Source organism: Vulpes vulpes, chromosome 13 (genome assembly GCF_048418805.1).
Source record: "Vulpes vulpes isolate BD-2025 chromosome 13, VulVul3, whole genome shotgun sequence".
Taxonomy (NCBI): Eukaryota; Metazoa; Chordata; class Mammalia; order Carnivora; family Canidae; genus Vulpes; species Vulpes vulpes.
Genome location: NC_132792.1, coordinates 60,143,375 through 60,166,733, shown reverse-complemented (window position 1 = coordinate 60,166,733; position 23,359 = coordinate 60,143,375). Strand labels below are relative to the sequence as shown.

At 39.0% G+C, this 23,359-nt stretch overlaps 1 protein-coding gene across 18 annotated transcripts in view; it reads right to left on the bottom strand.

Moving 5' to 3' along the window:
* Positions 1-23,359, bottom strand: part of NCOA2 (nuclear receptor coactivator 2) — a 296,781-nt gene that overhangs the window by 26,044 nt on the left and 247,378 nt on the right. For 10 of the 18 annotated variants that reach the window (XM_072734542.1, XM_072734540.1, XM_072734546.1 and 7 more), the window contains 5 exons: positions 20,636-21,905; positions 13,411-13,621; positions 11,137-11,343; positions 8,114-8,332; positions 4,262-4,391 (listed from right to left, as the gene is read on the bottom strand). In XM_072734542.1, the coding sequence (XP_072590643.1) occupies positions 4,262-4,391; positions 8,114-8,332; positions 11,137-11,343; positions 13,411-13,621; positions 20,636-21,905 (2,037 nt within the window). The remainder of the gene's footprint in view (positions 1-4,261; positions 4,392-8,113; positions 8,333-11,136; positions 11,344-13,410; positions 13,622-20,635; positions 21,906-23,359) is intronic. The other 8 variants (XM_072734551.1, XM_072734549.1, XM_072734554.1 and 5 more) reach the window with 1 other exon arrangement.

The following is a 23,359-nucleotide window of genomic DNA, read 5'->3' as shown; positions in this document are numbered from 1 at the left end:
GTGCTGGGTTCATATTCATCTTTTGATATTTTGTTTTTAAATTTCACTGAATCTCCTGAAACCTTTACTTTCCCAAAAGATACAGAAAGGAAGATGGACACCACACCACTATTCCAAGCTCTACAATGCTGACTGTGACAAAAGTGTTACATCTTGGGAGTAGGACTCACTCTGAAACTCACATTTTTTTTTTTTTTTAAGATTTATTTAGGACAGCCCAGGTGGCTCAGAGGTTTAGTGCCACCTTCCGCCCAGGGCGTGATCCTGGAGACCCGGGATCGAGTCCCACGTCAGGCTCCCTGCATGGAGCCTGCTTCTCCCTCTGCCTGTGTCTCTGCCTCTCATGAATAAATAAATAAGAAATCTTAAGAAAAAAAAAGATTTATTTATTTTAGAGAGAGTGAGCATATGCATGTGAGTGTGGGTAGGGGCAAAGGGAGAGGAAAAGAAGCCTAAACAGACTCCCCGCTGAGTACGACGCCCCACTCCAAGCTCAATCTTACTACCCTGGGATCATGACCTGCGCCAAAACCAAGAGTTGGATGTTCAACTGACTGATCCACCTAGGTGTCACTGAAACCTGTATTTTTTAAAAAACAAGTAAGAGGGATCCCTGGGTGGCGCAGCGGTTTGGCGCCTGCCTTTGGCCCAGGGCGCGATCCTGGAGACCCGGGATCGAATCCCATGTCGGGCTCCCGGTGCATGGAGCCTGCTTCTCCCTCTGCCCGTGTCTCTGCCTCTCTCTCTCTCTCTCTCTCTCTCTCTCTCTCTGTGACTATCATAAATAAAAAAAGAAAAAAAAAAAAAAAAAGAAAAACAAGTAAGAAACTCTGGAAATGTACTCTACTTTTATGAAATTTCAGAAACACAGTTGACTTTAATTATCTGTGAATTTGATAAAAATATTACATAATTTTAAACTAGAATAATCTCCAGAGGACAAATGCTGTCTGCAATAGGGTCCTCACTGAGCCTTCAATTCCAACTCTTTATATATGAACCTCAAGACCAAACTGCTATAGTTTAAGTTCTCTTCTTTTTTTTTTAAATGATTTTATTTATTTATTTGAGAGAATGAGTGAGCATGAGTGTGGGAGGAGGCAAGTCAGAAGGAGAGATAGAAGCATTCAGTGGGGAGCTCAACCTGGGGCTCGATCCCAGGACCCTGGGATCATGACCTAAGCTGAAGGCAGATGCTTAACCAACTGAGCCACCCAGGCACCCCTAGTTTAAGTTTTCTTTCTTTCTTTTTTTTTTTTTAATATTTTATTTATTCATGAAACAGAGAGAGAGAGACAGAGAGAGAGAGAGAGAGAGAGAGAGAGAGGCAGAGACACAGGCAGAGGGAGAAGCAGGCTCCATGCAGGGAGCCCAATAGGGACTCGATCTTGGGGCTCCAGGATCAGGCCCTGGGCTGAAGGCAGGCGCTAAACCGATGAGCCATCTGGGCTGCCCTAGTTTAAGTTTTCTAACAAATTTACTTCCAGCAAAACACTGCTCACATTCTTTAGTTCCTACATTGTCCTCTGGCTTAGGCTTCTTCTGTTTTTTTAAAGATTTTATTTACTTATTTGAGAGAAAGAGAGCGAGAATAAGCAACAAGGAGGAGCAGAGGGAGAGGGAGAAGCAGGCTTCCCACCAAGCAGGGAGCCCAACACGGGCTCAATCCCAGAACCCTGAGATCATGACCTGAGCTGAAGGCAGACATTTAACCAACTGAGCCACCCAGGCTTCCCCTGGCTTAGGCTTCCATTTCTCTGCATAGGGGCTCTCTGCTCACCTACACAGCCAAGTGGTACCATCACCTAAGGCTCAAGGTTATCTGGGCAACATCTGCTTTCAGTGCTCTACTTAATGAGATTATGCATATAACACAATTGTAATGTTGGCTTTGCAAGGAATAATGGGACTCTCAAAGAGGCAAACAGAAAACAAAACAGAAACCATGTGTATGAGCTAAAACTTGAGCATCCTGAGCCACTGGTGATAGGTGTGTTTTTATCCATAAAGCAGTAAGAGTTGGGGCTTTGGGTCAAAGGAAAATAAAAGAGTTAACTGAAGGCTGCTGGACTGAACTGAGGGAACCTAGAGTAGACCCCCCACCCCTGGCAGAGAGCACTGCAAATTCGCTTTTAAGAAAAGTGTCCACAATTTCAACCTTAGATGTTTCACTGACCAAGATGAACTTATGAACTTCCAATGCAAGATTACCAAAATACTAAGGGAAACAGGCCTTCACGAGCAAGAGTCAATATTGGATTTGACCTCTAAGAAATCTAGATATTCAAATTATCAGATAAAGAAATATAATGCTTAAAGATATAAAGATGGAATCACAAAAATAAGCAAATAATGAGACTGAAAAGCAGACCAGGCAAATAAAAGTTTCAGAAATGAAAAACAGGAGCAACTGTGTGGCTCAGTTGGTTAAGCATCTGACCTTCAGCTCAGGTCATGATCCCAGGGTCCTGAGATGGAGCCCTGAGTCAGGCTCCCTGTTCAGCGGGGAGTCTGCTTCTTCCTCTCCCTCTGCTCCTCTTCATCACTTGTTCTCGCTCACTCTCTCTTAAATAAATAAATAAAATCTTTGAAATATGGAGAGTAGAATTTATTTTGGGGGGTGGGAGGGCAGAGGGAGAAGGACAGAGAATTTTTTTTTTTTTAATTTTAAGATTTCTTATTTATTTATTCATGAGAGACACACAGAGAGAGGCAGAGACATAGGCAGAGGGGGAAGCAGGCTGCCTGTGGAGAGCCCAATGCGGGACTTGATCCCAGGACCTAGGGATCACAACCCGAGCCAAAGGCAGACGCCCAACCACTAAGCCACCTAGGCATCTTGGGAAAGAGAATCTTGAGTTGGCTCTGCATTAGATCTCACGACCCTGACTGAGATCATGACCTGGGCTGAAATTAAGAACTGGACACTTATCCAAATGAGCCATCCAGATGTCCCTGGAGGGTAAAAATTTTAAAAAGCCAGTGTAGGCAGAGAAGGTGTAAGATATGTCTAACCAGAATCCCAGAAGGAAAGAATGGAGAAAACGGCGAGGGGGTAGTACATAAAGAGATAATGGCTATAAATCTTCCAGAACTGACGAGAAAAATCAAGAATCTACAAATTAAAAAAAGTACAGCACATACCAAATACCAAGCAGTATAACTAAATCCACATCCAGACACCCTGTAGTAAAGGTACAATACAGAAAATACATAGAATATTTCAAAAGCAGCTAGAGGGAAAAGATCACCCACAAAGAAATGAAAAGTATTAGACTGATAATCAGAACCAAAAAATCTCTATCAAACATGACCACATCCCACTTCCTTTTTCAAAAAACTTTTTCAATGGCTTAATGAAAAAAAGTATGAATTCTTCAGAGTTCGGTATTTAAGGCCTTCTATAAATCTGTTCTATTACTAATCTACTCTTCCTGCCAAATCTTATATTGCCTTTACTATTATTTTTTAAGTGGTAAAACGTATGTTAACAGAATTGTCTAGTTTTATTTCTCTTATGGCATTTATAGTACACAGTACCTTTTTTTTTTTTTTTTTTTTTAAATTTTTTTAATTTATTTATGATAGTCACAGAGAGAGAGAGAGAGAGGCAGAGACACAGGCGGAGGGAGAAGCAGGCTCCATGCACCGGGAGCCCGATGTGGGATTCGATCCCGGGTCTCCAGGATCGCGCCCTGGGCCAAAGGCAGGCGCCAAACCGCTGCGCCACCCAGGGATCCCAGTACACAGTACCTTATATTAGTTATTAATGTATATCTTTTATTTTCCAACTAAATCATAACTTTATTTTTTATTTTAAAGATTGTATTTATTTGACACAGAGAGAGAAGGAGGGAGAGAGAGAGAGAGAGCGAGAGAGAGAGCACGTGAGTGCACAAGCAGGGGTAGGGTAGCAGGAGGGAGAGGGAGAAGCAGGCTTCCTATGGAGCAGGGAGCCCGATGCCAGGCTTGATCCCAGGACCATGGGATCATGACCCAAGCCAAAGGCAGCCATTTAACTGGCTGAGCCATTCAGACACCCCAAATTATAACTTTTTACAGACAGCCCTAGGTCTGATTTTTAGACTTCTCCCTCCCCCACATTCCATGCCTAATAACTGATGATATAATTTGAATACATGAAAACTGGTCAGGACCAACTATTTAGGAGGAAAAGAATAACACTAACAGAGGGCTAAAATAACTTCTAGACCTTATCATGAATCATTATTCTCTTGGATCTCCTGGTGCTAGAACTCACCTGTTTTGATTGGCAAAAGATGCCTGGTCTATAGGCAGGATGCTTTCAGGCCACGGGGCAGTCTGATTTGGAGGAGCTTGTTGTTGGCTATACTGAGGTCCCCCCATGTTCATCTCTAATTCAGATGGCCCTAAAAACAGAGAAGACAAAAATCCAAAACTTTATAAATTTTATCAGGGAATGCCTATTTCTGCTATGTAATATCAAGTGAAATACCTGGTTTACATAAAATGGAAAAGGCAGATGCAATAATAATTAGTTGAAAATAGTAAGACCGAATTTTTGTTCTGAAATAGAAACAAAGGCAATAAATATCAAGGCTTTTCACCCATTTTAGGCAATATCTAGAGTGGTAGCTCTAAACTTCTTGCAGTGAAGATCTTTTAATTTTCTTTTTTCTTTTTTTTTTGAGAGAGAGAGCACAAGGGGGCAGGGTAGAGGAGCACAGGAGAGGGAAAGAATCTCAAGTAGAGTCCCCACTGAGTTAGAGCCCTTGGGGGGAGGGAGTTGAGGGGGACTCCATCTCATGACCCTGAGATCACTACTTGAGCCAAAATTAAGAATAGGAGGCTTAATCAACTGAGCCACCCAGGTACTCCAGCACCCTGACCTTTCAGTTTTCTTTATGTGGATTTTATCTTATTGATACTTACTTACTGTATGGGAAATTAACATTGGAAAATAGAAAAAAAATTATTCACTCATTTAAAAATAATTACAATAAAACCACTCTGTGTTAACATAAGCAAGTTTCTTAAATAAAAAAATGAAAAAAAAAAAAAAACCTTTTGCTGGCATTGTTTTACATTTCTGAAAATCACTTTAATGTCTGGATGATGGAGGAGAGCCAGAGCCTCCTATGTGCTCCCACATCCCACCAAGGCGATACCACACAGCCTATCACTTCTAGAACTCTACTGTATGCTTGTGAGAGTTGAGAGTGAAGAAGGCCAGGAGTGTCTTAGTATAATGGAAATAGTTTAGCCTTGCAGACCACCTGAAAGGGCATCAGGGTCCTGGACCACATTCCTGAGAAGTGCTAGATCCCCCTCCTTGTTCCTGAACTTTTATTAACTGTAATTCAGTTAGCTCTTCCAGAAGAGACAGGGTGGGATAGAAAGAAGACCCAGACAACTCAGATGTGCTCTTTCTTAGAAGTTCTTTTTTTAAACCTCTTTTTAGAGGTTTAAAGCTAATGGATGACATGAGCTTTTTAAGGATTCTGCTGTTATCATCACCTGTAGACCTGTCTTCCATGACAATAGATAATTTTCTATTGAGTTCATGGCTTTTTTTTTAAGATTTTATTTATTTATTTATGAGAGACACAGAGAGAGAGAGAGACAGACAGACAGACAAAGAGAGAGAGAGGCAGAAAAACAGAGGGAGAAGCAGGCTCCATGCAGGCAACCCAATTTGGGACTCGATCCTGGGTCTGTCTCCAGGATCACGCTCTGTGCCAAAGGCAGGCACTAAACCGCTGAGCCACCCAGGGATCCCCGAGTTCATGGCTTTTTGAACTTATTGAAAATTAGAGAAATTCAGCTACACAATAAAGCGCAAAGGCCAGGTGAGGTGCCCTTCAATAAAGAAACAGGAAAGGGGGATCCCTGGGTGGCGCAGCGGTTTGGCGCCTGCCTTTGGCCCAGGGCGTGATCCTGGAGACCCGGGATCGAATCCCACATCAGGCTCCCGGTGCATGGAGCCTGCTTCTCCCTCCGCCTGTGTCTCTGCCTCTCTCTCTCTCTCTCTGTGACTATCATAAAAAAAAAAAAAAAAAAAAAAAAAAAGAAACAGGAAAGGACACCTGGGTGGGTCAGTGGCTGAATGGCTGCCTTTGGCTCAGGTTGTGATCCCAGGGTCCTGGGACTGAGTCCTGCATTAGGCTCCCCACAGGCAGCCTGCTTCTCCCACTGCCTATGTCTCTGCCTCTCTCTGTGTGTCTCTCATGAATGAATAAATAAAATCTTAAAAAAATAAAGAAAGAAATATGGAGAACAAATTCAATTTCTGGATATAAGGAATTTATTAATTATGTTATATATTTATTTATATATAAACATATATATATATATATATAATCAAGTAGCATCTACACCCAACATGAGGCTCAAACCTATGGTCCTGAATTCAAGAGTCACATGCTCTACCAACTGAGCCAGCTAGGTGCCCCTTAATTATGATATTTAAATGAATGAATCAATACATTAAAAAATTTTCCAGTTTAATTTTACATGAAAATCTGGTCATTTTTAGCATTGTTCCATAGCAGCCTCAAAGCATATGAATTTATGTTTGGAAACCACTCATCATTTTGAACCACTCATCCTTCTCTGCAGGAAGGCTATCTGAACGTCACCTCTCAGAAACAAGTCAAAATGTGCTGAGCAATTACATAACTAGGTAAGAAAGCGGAGGCCAGAAGTAGGATGAGAATTCTGCGTTGTCTTGTCAAAACAATCCTGGTACCTTTCCGATAATGATTTAGTGCTTACTCATTGCACAATATCTAAGTATATGAAGAAGTACATAAACATTAACTTATCTGAATTATGCTAATATGCAAGATTTAGAAGAAGGCTAATGTAAGTGATTAAGGAAATATCACTCAAGTGTGAGTTGTACAGACCATGAATTTTTTTTTCAGACCATGAATTTTTTTAAATAACTTTACTGAGATATAATTCACATGGCACATAATTCACCCATTTAAAGTATATGACTTAGTGGGTTTCAGTAAATTTGCAGGGTTGTACAACCATCATGACAATTGGGTTTAGAATGTTCTCATTCCCCCAAAAAGAAACCCCATGACCATTAGGAGTCACTCCCCATGTTCCCCACACCCCAAACCCTAGGCAACCACTTATCTATTTTCTTTCACTACAAATTTATCTATTCTGGGCATTTCATACAAATGGTATCATATAATCTATCAGGCCATTAATTTTAATAACACATGAACTGTATCCAATAGAATTTTGGGGATGCCTGGGTGGCTCAGCAGCTGAGCATCTGCCTTTGGCTCAGGGCATAATCCCGGGGTCTTGGGATCAAGTCCCACATCAGGCTCCCTGCAAGGAGCCTGCTTCTCCCTCTGCCTATCTCTCTGCCTTCTCTCGGTCTCTCATGAATAAATAAATAAAAATCTTTAAAAAAAAAAAAAAAGAATTTTAGTGATCCTCACGTTTCGTGAGATAGTCTAGAAGACCTTGTACCTTCAGAGAGGACCCTGGAAAGTCTGGTTTAATAGTCTAGGATGGCGGCTCAAGAATCTGCATCTTAATGTCCTGAGATGATTCTGATAATCACCCAGAGTTAGGACCAATTCTGTAACATTGAAATATTAAAAAAAAAAAAAATATATATATATATATATAACATTTACAGTATGATACTCCAATTCACTTCCCAGAAAAGTTGAGATTAGACAATTTAATAAAAATATATCACATAGGTAGTTGGTTCTCTAATGTAACTAGAAAGCTTTTGAGATTCTATGATTCTATACAGAGTTCCAGCAAAAATCTCACTTATGACAGCTTGATATGAGGGGAATCACCTAAATTGCAAATGAGGAGCATATCTTAAAATAATTTTTGGAGCTGTTATTCTTTTCTAAGAAAGCATGAAAATTAAAAGCAAAGAGCACTAGAGGGGCACCTGGGTGGCTCAGTCTATTAAGCGTCTGCCTTCTGTTCAGGTCATGATCTCGTGTCCTAGGATTGAGCCCTGTGTCAGCTCCTTGCTTAATGGGCCTGCTTCTTCCTCTCCTTTGCCCCCCCGCCCCGTGTTCTCTCTCTCAAATAAAGAAATAATCTTAAAAAAAAAAAATCACTACAACTATCTTACCTATATTCATGACCTGAGACTGAAGCATCTGTCTTTGGCCAGGCTGGCTGTTGGGTCTCATGGGGATGCTGGCTGTTGGGTTCCGAATCATACCTCCTTGGATTGGCCGGTTCATGGCACTGGTGGTAGCAGCAGCACAGGTGACTCTCACAGCAGAACTCTGTGGTGCCCATTCCCCAGATGGCATAGTGGGCCGGGAAGCATTACTACCAATCATTCCTGTAGGCAAGCCAAAGGAAACTGAGACATGGAGTAACTGAAAACATAGTCAGCACGTATGAACACTAGATGAGCCTACTGTGTATAAGACAATCACTCTGTAATACACAGTTAGCCCAAGAGTTAACGCCCCCGTTGGGACAGACACGGACCCTCAGCTAAGAAACAAGAGTTGGCAATTTCGACAGTTTTTCAAAGCACAGACTTGCCACTCTTTAGAGTTCGGAAAAGCTGTTAAGATTGTTCCCATATGTACTTAGAAACAGGTGCTGTGGTGTGTGGATAACCCCAACTTCCTTCCTCAGGAAGTGAATCACATTAGCTGATCTACACGTCAATGCTTTACTTTCCAAAAGGGAGGTACGGCTAAGAGAAACAAGGTTTAAACTGATAATCAATACTCTAATTATAAACCCAAATCACAGAATATCCCATGAAGCTGATGTCAGGTTTTTATTTTTTTAATTTTTTTAATTTTAATTTTAAATTTTTTATGATGTCAGGTTTTTAAATCCTCAAATCCCTTTCAGAGTATTATAATTTGTTAAGCTTCAAAAGTGACCATGGTAGCCTCTAAAACCTGAAGAATTTACAGGATCTTTCTTCTACAGTTTTTTATATCCAAGGCAAGAGACTCCTACTTTTAAAGGTTAACTTCAATATACCTGGACTACCACATTCCTAATTATATAGCTCTAGAATGGGTTAGGGCAGATTGGTAAAGATCCTTTTACACTTGAGATATTAATAGTTATGCAGCCACACTTAACAATAAGAGCATAATACTCCAAGCAGGATCAAGTGTTTGGTCTCTCTGGCCTAGCCCCTGGGAATGCTGACAGTCGCTAAATATTTGCTAAGACTTGATATTCTAAAGGGGAAAAACTCCCAAGTAAGAACCTCTCATTTTGAAATGTTTAGTGATGGATATATAAAAGTTCTGCTTTCATTATGGGGCACCTGAGTGGCTCAGGTCATGATCCTGGGGTCCTGGGATTGAGCCCTGCAGTTGGGCTCCCTGCTCAGTAAGGAGTCTGCTTCTCCCTCTGCCTCTCATCTTCCACCACTTGTGCACTCTCTCTCTCTCAAATAAATAAAATCTTAAAAAATAGAAGTGCTGCTTTCAAATAGATGGCTTGCTTTCATTTACTTTTAATTATGATAACTAAAAATAGAGTATATTTAAGAAATGGAGAGTACATGTATTGTGGGTGGATTTTCATTGGTGAAATGAAAATGTGCTACATTAGGATTATTAAGAATAAAAGGTAATTAAGTTCACTGAAAAAGTTAGAGTATTATAGTAATATATAATTTTAAAATTTTATTTAAACATTTTATTTATTTATTTGAGAGAGACAGAGAGAGCACAAGCAGGGAGAGGGGCTCAATTCCAGGACCCTGAGATCATGACATGAGCCAAAGGCAGATGCTTAACCAACTGGGCCACCCAGGTGCCCCAGAGAATAATACATGTTTTAAAAAACATCTGAAGATTAAATTTGAACTACACAAATGTATTATGGGAGAAAACGCATTGTATTTTTCCAAAAATCTAGCCTCTAAATAATATAACAAGATTATAGCAAGTCTAGAAAGCAGAAGGAAAAATGACCTGTAATTCAACAATATTCATGCAATTATAGTAACTGGGGTCTACATATCTTTCAGGCTTTTTCTTTTTCTTCTTTGAAACAAAGCACAGGCATTGTATGATCTTCAGAGTCTGGACACCAGTTATCTCTAGGCTGTCCAGATTTCAAAACAGGTATATTCCTAAATTCCTGCTTATAAGAACTCAGGTCTTCTTTGTGTTCTGCTAATAAGGAGGAACCTTTAATTAAGTCATTGGCTCCTTTTCTGTTATAGGATGTTGCATAAAGCGGTATTTTGTTTATATAAATCAATACTTTATTTTAAAATATAAAATTCCTATTTTTATAATATCTATTTCTTTCAATGCTTTTGTCCTGAGTACTTCATTTTGACAAAGGAAGAATGCTATAAATTGTGAGCAGTTCTTCATTAGGAAACTCAGAATCCTGCTAGTAGATCTGTGATAAATAGATACTATAGCGTACAGGACATGGTGGTAATAGCGATCATTGCCGTTAAGATGGTTTCTAGCCTTAATTAGATGGAAGTTTGGGAATACGGTAGCTGCTATGACACTGATTACCACTCAGCAAATGAGCTTAGGTAACTTGGCAGACACCTCAAGTTACAGCAGGTCAAGGTCCAAAACAGATTACAGGCAAAGTCATCCTTCTTCAAAAAGTGAGCCCTGGACCAGGTACTCTTTAGCCAAGCATATTACCATTTAAAGTTCTTAATTTTAAATTACTATTTTTCCAAAGAACTGTATCATTTATAAGTATGAAAAGTTAGCTGCATTATAAACTTTCATTCTCAAATTCTCCAAAAACAAATCCTTGATTAATAGGAAGTTTTGGGATTATCAACAGATTACATGAGATACTAGCAACCACCAAATTATTTCACACATAACACTATAACATCTGGAGTGGTAAACTGGAATAGAAGAAATAAGACTATGCTGTAGGATTAATGATTAGAGATCCTGTAAAAGTAATGGTCACAGATAAAATGGTCGGCTTACTGGAATGCTTTCGATGCTTCGCATGCCACTCTCGCAGTAAAAATTTGTAGAATTTTCTTACGTGCTAGTATTCATTTCTAACATAAAACAATTCATTTAGAAAATTCTACTAGTTGGATGTGGATGAATACATCGTTAAGTTAAATAACCCACCAATAAAGTAACAGTGCATTTGAGCCCTTACCTGTGCTACTGTTCCCTAAATTTCCTTGGTTTCCTATCATCCCTTGATTACCCATCATTCCTGGCTGAGGTATCACTGAGTAGGGACTATTGTTTCTGATTGGTGGGAAAGGTCCAGCACCAGTTGGGCTTTGCAATGTGATGTCAAGTGGTAAATTCTGGTTTGGCAATAACCTGCCCAGTTGCCCTGGTCGTGGGTTATTAAAAGCTAAGGAGAAAACAAATGAAAATTGAAGGTTAATATAGGATAATGAAAAAGAATAGCAACAGAAGTAGTGTTCAGGGAAAATGCTGTCTGTAAAGTATCAGAGATATGCACATCAGGGACCAACTGCCTAAATAAAAGACAAACTCACAGACAAAAAACCACAGGCAGCACCAAAATGTGGACTCGTAATTTAATCAAGTCTCCTACTCGACTTTCAACAAATCTTGCAAAAAGAAAGAAAAATAACTCATGTCTATTATTTACCATATATTTCCCGCCCCAATGCTAATTTTTTAACATTTAATTGTATTTGCTGAGTCAAACACTCGTATGGTCTTGTCCATATGTGTCACTGTATTAGAGTTCAGGAATACTGCTTTGTCACAGCTATGAAGCTATAAACGTCTCCTGCACACAGCCCCAAACCCAGACGTGGTTTGGACCTATTATTTCTTAACTGGCCTTTCCTGCGAGTAGAATTAGGTTAAAAGTATCTACTCGCCTTGGAAGTTATTATCTTTTAAGTGTGAACTCTGCTCCCTGAAGTCAGTATTAAAGCTTTAGGGCCCTATTCAATCTTCTAAAAACAGCTTCTTTAAATTCTGGACACATTTAGATTTGAAAGGATTCTTATGGATGACTGACAAGAATCCACTGGGTAGTGTGCACTATACTATCATATAGACAACCAATAATTTGATAAGAGCATCATTACATTTTAAAAGTATCAGATATTATTAATGAAAATTTTTAGAGCTACTTTATTAAATAATACCAATTATTTTCTTTTCACTGGATTACATAAACATAGTATGAAACAGTACATTCAAAATAAATAAGTTCTTATCAATTAATAACAGAAATAAAACATTTAGAAGAATTAGGGCTCAGAATGGAAGTTATGTACATGCTGAATTGGATTCCCTCAGGTTTAGCTCTCGGTTTAGCACTCAACAATCTGATTACATCAGGAGGGACAGAGGAGAAAGCATGAGTTCCCATGCTGCCCATAATTAATGCCTCTGGTTCATAAACATAAACCCAGTAGTGTGCTTTTTACTCCCCAGTTCTTTGACTTTGTGATCTCCCGAGGTCCGTAAGTACCTTCCATTCCTCAAGAAACATGGAGGTTTGAGAGAGGACAACAAACTATTTTGTTTTATCCATTCCAGAATAATCAAGAATCACTTGAGGAAAGATCTAGTAATTAAAGATATTTTGTGATTTGGTTGGTGGTTGCCATTTCTGGTTTGAGAACAAATGCTGAGCACTGAATCAGACAGTACCTGACAAGGGAAAAGTCATTCTGTTCACCAAGTGAACACTAAGGACATCATTTATCTTTCTGTAAATCACATCTCTTTGCACAGGAAATATAATTTCTTCCATTCAAAACTGTTGGACTTTACATATATCAAGTTTGTAAACTAAGTGATTATGGTGAAGAAATAATTTACTTTAAACTTTAGAAATCTAAAATAAAAAGAATAAATGATAGAAAAAAATATTTTTCTAAAATAGTCTAAGGTCTTCAAGCTTTTTATTAAAGTGCATTTAAAAACATTTATGATAAAGTTCCATTTGAACTGGTATTTTTAGAATTATTCCTAAGGAATAGGATATTTTTAATGTGTGTAGCCTGTTCACATATTATGGTTAAATATTAAGAATTTTTAATAGCATTTTATTCCTAAAAAGTCAGCCTAACTTTCTAATTTTCTACGTTTAAAGTATCCACTTATATATTAAGGCACATAAAGTCTATTTTAAACTCCATTTCTGAAGGCAGCAGCTAAAATAAAGGGAGACATGACAATCATCCAAAGAACTTTATCTATGTAGGTCAGGCTCACTCCGTGTTGATTAACCACAAGAGCATGCTGGAAGGCCATGTTCACCAGAGTCCATTTTGAGTGGTGTTTTGAAGAACCAGGACAGTAGATGGTGCTATTTGACCACAAAAACCTTGAAGTGACTAAGCTGTTTGTATCAGATTTTAATAATCACTGTTTCTAATGGGGATTATATGGGAATTTCTTGGCATAACCATCAATATCTCATACTCACTGCTCTGTGAAATTCGCAGCGCTGTTTTCTGGGCTCCAACAGGTGTAACAGGACTGTTTTCGGCTGTGAGTTGCATGAGGTCATTGATGATGGCTTGCTTGTCAACTGATCCAGCAGGGGCGCCTGGCCGCGTGTCTGGGAAAAGCTGTGGTAATTGACTATTCTGCAAATCATCCAAAATCTCCTCCAGGTTGTCCAGCTCACTGCCAGGCTGCAGTGAACAAACAGAAGAGTTGATCCAGTCCTGCCCCGAGTGTGGGCACCACAGCCCCAGCTACAATTACAGACCTCACTGGCATAAGGCACCACCACAGCCAAACAAAAGATGCAGACACTCATGCACACCTCTCATCTAACAAGTGAATTGATCATTTTTAAAAATTAAATTGACAAAGGCCAAATAACTTAACCTTTTAGGCCCCAATTTCCTCATCTAGAAAAGAGTGGTGATGAATTAGAAAGCTCCCTCCCAGCATTGTGATTCATTGGCAATGTATAAATTCCTCTTTATTGTATGCTAATAATTCAATCAATCATGAGTATGTGTATTTCTAATTAACTGAGTGTATTATGACTTATAGTCCAGGTCTAGGTTTTGTGGCTAACACTCTCTGAGAAATAACGACAAAAAACTGGTAAAAAAAAATATGATTTAAGTTTACACTACATCAGTATTTTGTAAATGGTTATTTCCTTCTAGGACTTCTCTTTGTAAGAGTATGGGGTAAAAAACAAAATAAGCTCAAAGTAATCATGAATAGTTAAGCATTGCCTTCTCAATTTGACTGGTGTTTTTTTTCCTGCTTGCACTTTCAGTTTCAAATGACACTGGCCTTCTTAGTCACTCACCAGCTTAGGTGACAAAATGTAGGGAAGCAGGATAAAAACATGGGTGTTCCCATGCATAGATTCTATTAACCTGGCTTCACAGAAGGCGGAATGATGTTTCTCAGGGCTCTTCTTTTTACTGAAGTAAGTTCATTTCAATTACCAACATCAAAATAAGAAAAGTAAATACCATCACTATCTCATACTTACTACTTTTCTTCTAGAAAGCTCAACCTATTTTATATTCTTTAAGTAGAACTTATCCATGTGCCAAGTATTTAAAATCACGCAGTGCCCACAAGACAAGAAAATGGATAAATTAAATGTTAGTAGTTTCTAATGAAGAAAGTGGTAAGAATGATTTCTAGGATGTGTGGGTGGAAACACAGAAGTTAGGTAATTTCCCCAAAATCACTGGATGGACTTTGAATCCTTGCTTGGCCATGACTAGACATTTTGTCAACAGAGGGAATTCAAATGAAATTGTTTATATCTGACAAGAGGTACACTTGAAGCAAAAGGGCTCATGGTTTTATTCTATAACTCCTATTCCCCATGCAGATGTTGGATTTGCTAAAGATTTTGCAATTTATGGCACATATAATATCTGTATGGGAAGTCTTAGTGGACATATTTCTCAAGTTAGGAAAGATAAATTGAAGTGACATTTTATTTGATTCCTTGTTCAGAGTCAACTAGCTTCGTAATAACCTAGAGATCCACTTTCTAGAAGATTCCCAGTGTGCTGTTGGGACAATTACAAGACCATTTTCTAATTTAGTTACACATTTCTAACAAAAGATGGAGGCATCAAATACGGGAAAAATACATCTTAGGTAAGGGTTGGGTTCCAACGTTAACATCCCAAAGTCTAGACAGACAGATAAAATGAACCTTAAAACTCCTTAGAGAAGGGCATCTGGGTGGCTCAGTGGCTGAGTGTCTGCCTTTGGCTCAGGTCATGATCCCGGGGGTCTTGGGATCCAGTCCTGCACTGGGCTCCCCAATGTCTAGGACTGCTTATCCCTCTCTGTCTAGGTCTCTGCCTGTGTCTCTCATGAATAAATAAAATCTTTAAAACAAACAAACAAACAAACAAACAAAACCCCAAAACTCCCTCAGCAGACATCTCAATGCACATCTCTGTCCCCTCCAAGGGCAACACAGTCAGGTTCTCCTCTAGCGTGGAAGCACACCACTCTTTCTTATCTGAGTCCTAAATGATGTCGTGTATGTAGGAGCTGTGTGTTTAAAAAACATGTGGCTACATTTTCACACTCTTAGAGCCACAGGAGTACCAACACCCAGTAAACTCCTGTTGCTCATCTCACGATCACTCTGCTAGGGTACATATTTATTGGGTAAAATGATAGGCTCACACTACTTAACCACTTCATAGTCACCTATTCCTTTCTTCTGAATTGATCATTTTTAAATGATGATATTGTGTAAGTTAAATGTACATGTAAAGTGACTCCATTGTAAATCTATCTTTATCATGTTTTGCTAAACACAAAGGGTATAAACATCACTATGAACATTTATTGTCCTCCAAGGATAGTGCCTGGAACATAGTAATGGACACTGAGTCAACCATGTTAACTTGTGATTTAAGAAAATTTCCCGGGATCAACTAAATTTCTCATAGAAATTCTTGTAATTTCCATTATTTTCACAGAAAAATATTTCATAAAAATCCATGCTATCCTTGTAATTGTGTCATTCAAATACCTATAGAGATAAGAAAGAGAGTCTAATAAACTGATGTTTACTGCTGTCCTATAAAACCAAGCTTACCTACTATGCTGCTGCCTTATATAGAGTATTTTAAAAAGTGGCCCTTGAAGCTCATTATATGTGTGGGGGGAGGAATTGGGGGTGCAAAGGGAGGAAGTAGAGAGTAAGTAAGTAATAAGTTGCTTCTTGAGAAAGTTTTGCAGACTGCCGTGGATGAGAAACATCAAAATAAATAGGTTCATATAAACAATAATAAATATATATTATTATCCTCAATGAATGCTCTTATATTTGCCCCTAATCCCAGATACGTGTAAAAGAAAGTTTTAACAATGTAGATTAACAACAGCCTGTACCAACTCCTACCTTTCCTTTTTACGCTCTTTCCATGCAAATAAAATTATCCTTTAAAAAATGTCAAACAAAAATAATTATCAGCATAGTTTCAAAGAGTTCTAATGACAAAATTCATGATTCTTCCTTTGTAATCTACAAATTGAGAATGAGTCTAACATTATACATATAAGATGTTAAAATATATTTGGATGTTCGAGGCGCCTGGGTGGCTCAGGAGGTTAAGCATCTACCTTCAGCTCAGGTCATGATCTCAGGGTACTGGGATCAAGCTGAGTCTGCTTGTCCTCTCCTCTCTGCTCCTCCCCCCACTTGTGCTCTCTCTCTCTCAAATAAATGAAATCTAAAAAACAAAACAAAAAACCAAACCATATTTATTAAACCATATTTGGATGGCTTAAGTCAATTTATTGGGTTTTAAATTTCAAATAATTAGAAAATTTTAAATCCAATATTTTCCTTGGTTTTTATTTATTTTTATTTATTTTATTATTTAAGATTTTATTTATTTATTCATGAGAGACACAAGGAGAGAGGCAGAGGCACAGGCAGAGGAGAAGCAGGCTCCATGCAGGGAGCCCGACATGGGACTCGATCCCAGGTCTCCAGGATCACGCCCTGGGCTGAAGGTGGCGCTAAACCACTGAGCCACCCGGGCTGCTCGATTTTTATTTTTAAAAAGCATGTTATTAAAAAAATGTATTAAAACTGATTTAATCTCTGCCATTTTAAGAGCCGATCAAATTCAACTGTGGGTCACTCTAGTTCTGACAAGTAACTAAATGCTTCTTTGTCTTAAGGAAGCCATGCAGGAACTTCTTGGTGTATATTCAAAAGAAATTGGTTCTTTGGATCCCCATAACTATGGACACTATTTGAATTCATCCAGCTTACCACCAGAAGAATACCTTATGTAACTTTCCCCTTTAGAGATAATATTGTTTTGCATGTGTTTATTTCTTGTTAATTTTTGGAGTATGCATTTAACATTCATCTAATTGTCTTAAGTGTACTTTAAATGTTCTTCATCAAGGAGATAAAATTCAGAATGTCTACTATAACCCCTTTGGCTGTTTGGCAATAAAATCTGACAACTACGGCATTCTCTTTTGTAGTTCTGGAAGGGATGGATTTGATCACATTAAGTTTCTGATCAAATATGCCCCTCCCTGTCCACCCCCCCCAAAAAAGTTCTAGTCCGTGTCTACTTTGTTAGGCATTTCTTCACAAGACAAAAAAATTAATGCCTTCCTTTAAAATGCTTTGCCAAGATTCTTCAAAGTTTTGCTTAGGCATCTATTCGAATGCTCAAATTAGCCACATCAATTTGAATAGTTAGTTTAAACTATTTCAGGCAGAAAATGAGTCAGAAAGATTTTTATAAAAGTTCTACAAAATGAAAATTGGACTTGATTTCTTTAATTTTTCATTTTTCTGGTTTTATGAATTTTTCATGTGTCAAATCAACTGGTCCTCTGAAGGAAATATAAAGAGTACATGCATTTTAATAACATAAGTATTTTAATAAGTTATAAAACATCTTTTCAAAAATTTAAATAAAAAGTGTAATTTTACCACATTTGCCTAACATAGAATTATTTTTTAAATGGTAAAATTGTTAAAAGATGGTAATACAATTCTACCACATTTGGAGGGCAATTTTCAGGACATTACCAGTTTAAAATATGGCTTTCCTTTCTAGTGGAGAAACGTCTACAAGACGTTCCTTGTAGACTAGTTCTAAGCCCTCATTATAAGTGGCCTGGTAGCATCAGAAAGAATTTAAGACTATCAACATACTCCACTGGGTAAATAAGTATGTGACTTAAAAGTCGGTAAACATATTGGAAATTTTTCTGACATTGCTTCCTGTTGGTGACGAAATGCCATATAAAAAAATGTTGTTTAAATACTCTACCCAGTAAGGAACGCTATTTTAGGTATAATAGCGCCATCGAAGTACTTCCTGTCCTTAATAAGTTATAGGTAGGCTAAACACACGCTTGGTTAATGGCTCTTTTCTGAGTCAAAATAACAAGACAGTTAAGTGTGTAATTCAGGCCTCTAACCATTTATCTTATTAAATAAAAAACTTGTATTCCCTTGAAATGAAAGAAAAACTTTAACAAACTGGTACAGCAGTTCAAAGGAGATACAATTAATCTGTTTTGGGAATAGTGAAGGGAGAGCAGGAGGGAAAAGAATCACTGTTTTTTCCTTCAAATAAGTCATTCTAACTTTGATCTAAATTTAGGTAATGCATACTTCCTGTGGTAACTTTTCTTTTCAAGTTGCAATGTTTTCAATGTTAAATTTGCTCTGAAGCAGTGTTTTTTGGTGGAGTTTTATTTTTAAATGGGAGTGAATGGAGGATGAGACCAGGGACTGGTTTCATTAAGAAAAAAAATAGTGTGTGTGTGTATACACATTACTTTTTGGTCTACCCAAAATAACAGATTTGTGCTGATTACGTTCTCTAGGTGAGAAGATTTTGATTAGAAAAATGTTTCTGCTAAACAACAATTAGAAACAGCAAGTGACTCAAGGACTTAAAAAAAAATTCTTTGTTTTGGGTCAATTTCTTGTCTGAAGTTAGCGTAATCAGACATTAAATATAGAAATGCCAACAGTGTCCCCCTTCCCTGGCCCTCTAAGTCCCTAGGGCCACAGGCCTAGGATAGAAATAAATTCTGTGTATGGAGGGAGGGGCCAGCCACTTAGCTAAGGTGGCTCACATGAGTCACCATCTTGCCCTCTAACATGTGTTAGGGAGACCTGACACAGGCAGGCACAGATACAGTATCTGTGCCTGCCACTCTGAACTGCCACTAGCTCTGCATATTCTAATCTAGTAAAACTTCAAAAGATTAAAACATTTACAGTTGTCAATCTGGTTTCAGACTACACTTAATCCAACGTATTGCTATTAACTTTCTGTTGAAACTGAGTTTTCCCCATTTACTGATTTTACAGCATTACAGAATAGCTGTATTATCGAACCCTGCACTAACATCTAAGTTCCAGGATTAATTATCAAAGATGATTATATAATTAGGATGCTTCCCTTCCGAAGGGCACAAAAGTTTTAAAAAATCCTATCTGTCTTTAGGAATGTAGCAGCTGCCAAGACATCAAAGTGAAATAAAGGAAGCTAAGTGCTTAGAGCTGTGGATGGAGCCCAGCTATAAGGGCATATACAGCCTCAGCTCTCCTGATTCCAGCTTTCAATCCTAGACCTGCCCCTGGGCCAGCCTCTGCTGACTCAGCAGAGTTCAAGATTATAGTAAGAGAGTACTGTTTTCTTCTCTCCCCATCCACACCTAGTCCCCCAAGACAGTGAACATAAACTATCCACTTGCAAAACAAATTTCAAAACAAATTATTAAACCATTTTAAGTAGAAAGGCCTATGTAGCTTCTTCATTTGTTAACCAATCATGACTTAAAAGATTTAAAGTACAGGGCTATTCCCAGGGATTAGAGAGTTGATAATGCAGGGTGAAGTCTTGGATCATTAATCCAGCCTGTCACCGAGTCCCCATGAGACATCTTATGCCAAACTATTATGTCAAAAGTAACTCTTTCAAAAAATAAAATAATTTAACATTAACCAGAAGTATCAGTTGACAATAAAGAGAGGTACGATGATCTTCATTAGTTTGGAAACCAAACTCTGATCTTAAAAAGAGAGAAAGGTAAATGGGAAATAATTTAATTAAGTCTGTCCTGACAAAGCCAGTTTCAAGGACGTGATTATCTCCAATTTAGGCATCTTCTATTAACAGGGTCAGCAAACTATACAGCTGGCCTGTGGGCTAAATCCTGCCCACCACCTGTTTTCCTATGGCCTCTGAGCTAAGAATGGATTTACATTTTTTAATAATTGAAAAAAGAATCAAAAGAAGAGTATTTTGTAACACATGAAAACTGTATAAAATCCAAATATCAGTTTCTGTAGGTAAAGTTTTATCGAACACAGCAATCTCATCTGTTTGTATAAGGTCTATGGTTGGTTTTGCACTATAGCAGCAGAGCCAAATAGCTGTGGCACAGACTGTATGGTCTGTAAAGCCTAAGATACTTATCACTTGGTCCTGTACAAAAAAAATAAAAAATAAGAAAGGTGAGCCTACCCTGGGTTTATGACAATGTCACTTGTTGCTAGACAGGAGTGTTTGAAACAGATAGCTTCAGTGAGAATTAGGTGTTTCTCAGTAAGAACAACACCCAAGGCCTCAAAATGCCCCCATGAAAATCCTTGATGGATATAGATTCGTATACCTGAGAGGACATGTAACAAAACGTACCTGGTCACTAGGCTCAAAGCTCATCTCCTCCTTCTCAGTTTTCATAGCTATTAATTTTGTGTTACTGGCAGGGTCTGTCTTACTGTCCAGTCGCTCAAGTTTGGGGGTTATTTCCGGTAAACCAATATCTTTAGTATCATCTTTATCCAGTAGGTAGCGGAGTAGTGCATTCTCTTTCTTCTTGGGGCTCACCGGCTCTTGTTTAATTGTCACTTCTGAGCCAGGAGCTGTGCTGCTCGCCTCCTGGCTCAGCTCCTTGCCTGTGGCTTCTGCCGTTAACTTAGCCAAGTCCACAGGGGAACTGCTGTCCTGCAAGAGTCTGTGCAAAATCTTATGCTTCTCCTTGAGCGAGGTCCCGTGCGTGGACCCAGAGCCGGGCAAGCCAGCCGTGGAGTCCTTGTTGGCGTCCGAAAGAGAGCTGGACAGGGGCGAAGGCTCCATCTGGTCAGATTTGGTGGTCAACAGCTGGAGGAGTTTGGTCTGTCCTTTGCTGTCATGCAGTCGGTTCTGTCCATCAGCTCTCTCACTGCTCACAGCCGGGGGCATGTTGGAATCATTTGTTTCCTTCTGCTCTCCAGGATGGCAGCTGCTCTCTGCTGGACCGGTTGTACCTTCAGATGGCTCCCCATAAAGTCCAAAACAGTCTTTGGAGTCTAAGCTTCCCATCTTGCTGAGTGGGGGAGGATTCATATTAACGGGGGAGTTTTGCAAGTTGCCCATTTTTAGGTCTGGTGAAGCCAACGACGACCCCAGGGAGACCCCATGCCCCTCACTGAGGGCCTGAAGTGCGTTGAGGGAACTGTTGGTGTAGCTATGGCTATTTCCTGTGCTGCTGCAAACGCCCACAGGGGAATGCAAGCTTCCTGCAGGGGAAAACTGACTGGGCGGGATCCGAGGGCTTCCAGCCACTCCGGGGCTCATGCGATGCCGTGGCGAAAGCATGGAGTTGGGCTGTCCTGGATTCATGCCAGGGCTGCTCTGTGAGGGACTGTTCATTTTGAGTGCATAGTTACTACCCTGAGGAGTGGTTGCTTGCATGCTCGACACATGGTTCATTCCCCCAGAACCACCAAACCTGCCCATGGGCATGCCCATTTGTTCCTTTGGGCCATTGATGGGAAAATTTATATTGCTACTGAGGGTCATGTCCTGACCTGGGTTCCCACTGCACATGGCCTGATGGGCAGGGCTGCTAGAGCTAATTGGGTTCAATGGCTTCCCCATCGCTTGTCCAGTCAGATCCGGATTCATTACACACACATTCTGCTCTCTGTATAACGAGGAAAGAAATATAGAAGGAAAAACATTTAGCAAGTTGTTATTAATTTAAAAAATGAGATGGCCTCTTTTCTTTAAAAGAACAGACTATTTTTAAAGGACAGATAATACTCTGATGAAACAATCTGCAATTATGGACAAGACCGAACATGCATAATTTTGGATCAAGAGTGATGTTTTTCAGTCAACTCATTAAGATGTCTGCGGTTTTACAGAGGGGGTATCTTTAAATTCAACTACAACTGTACTGACACCGTAGTAACTAGACAAGACATTAGAGAGGTTCCAATTACATAATATCTCCTTTCTCATTACATGACATATTATTAGGAATAACTGAGAACTTGTACTACCTCTTAAAGGAATGACCCAAACAAGTAGAGCCGTCTTCAATTATTTGCCAGATTACAATTCCTAACAATAGACACGTCTGTAAGGCCAGAGAGCTCTGAGGTATACTACTTGGCTCAATACGGGGGAAGAGGGGGAAACTCACCTCTAACTATTAGAAAGGCTACAAGTTCTAGAGCTGATAAAGTTACCAAAAGTATTTAGAATTAGATCACCTTGTCTAACAGATCCCCTTGCAAGTCAAAGCAAGAGCCTCCAAAACAGACAACAAGAAACAGAACTACAGAGTGATCTTGGTCTGTGATCTTATTCTCCAACGCCTAGACAACTCCAATCCACTCCTTTCTAGTGACTAAAAGCAGGTTTTCTGGGCTAGGTGATTTCCCAAACCCTATGAGCTTTAATTTACAGCCTTGGCAGTCACTTGTGAGTTACCACATGTGTTCACAAATCCAAACAAAACAGGTTTCACAAATTGTCAAACATCAGCTTTCACTGGGGGGTGGGGTGGGGGTGGGGGTGAAATTTGGCACATCTGTAATCACTTTCAAATTGTTTCGGTTTGAGGTCAGATTTATTAACAGTTGGCAAACAGGGCTGCCTGATTTTTTTTTTTTAATCCCTAAATAAGAAAGTACATAATCAAGAAATGTAATAAAAGGCGACTCTTTAACCAGTGCAACTTTATGTATCTTCTGATAGTACCTCATAAAGTTTTATATAGCACATACATAAATACTTATATATAACTTGAAACGTAATCATTTTCCTAAATTTGTGCTCTAAAACAATATAGTTTATGACATTTATTTTAAAGTCAACATTTAATTTTCTGCACTTTCGTTTTTTATGGAAATCTTTATTACCTTTCAATTTAAAGGCTTATGTCAAGAAGTTAATTTAAACCTGAGGAAAAAAAAATCTAAAATATTCCAAGTATATATATTTGAAAGTTTTAGATTTCAGCACACAGAAGCAGAAATCATGCTAGTGGCTTCAATAGTTCTGAATCACACATGTCTCCCTGGGAACTGATCAATTTTCCCTTCTCTGATATAGGTGGTCATGTCTGAGCCAAGTGAGTGCTAGCCTGTG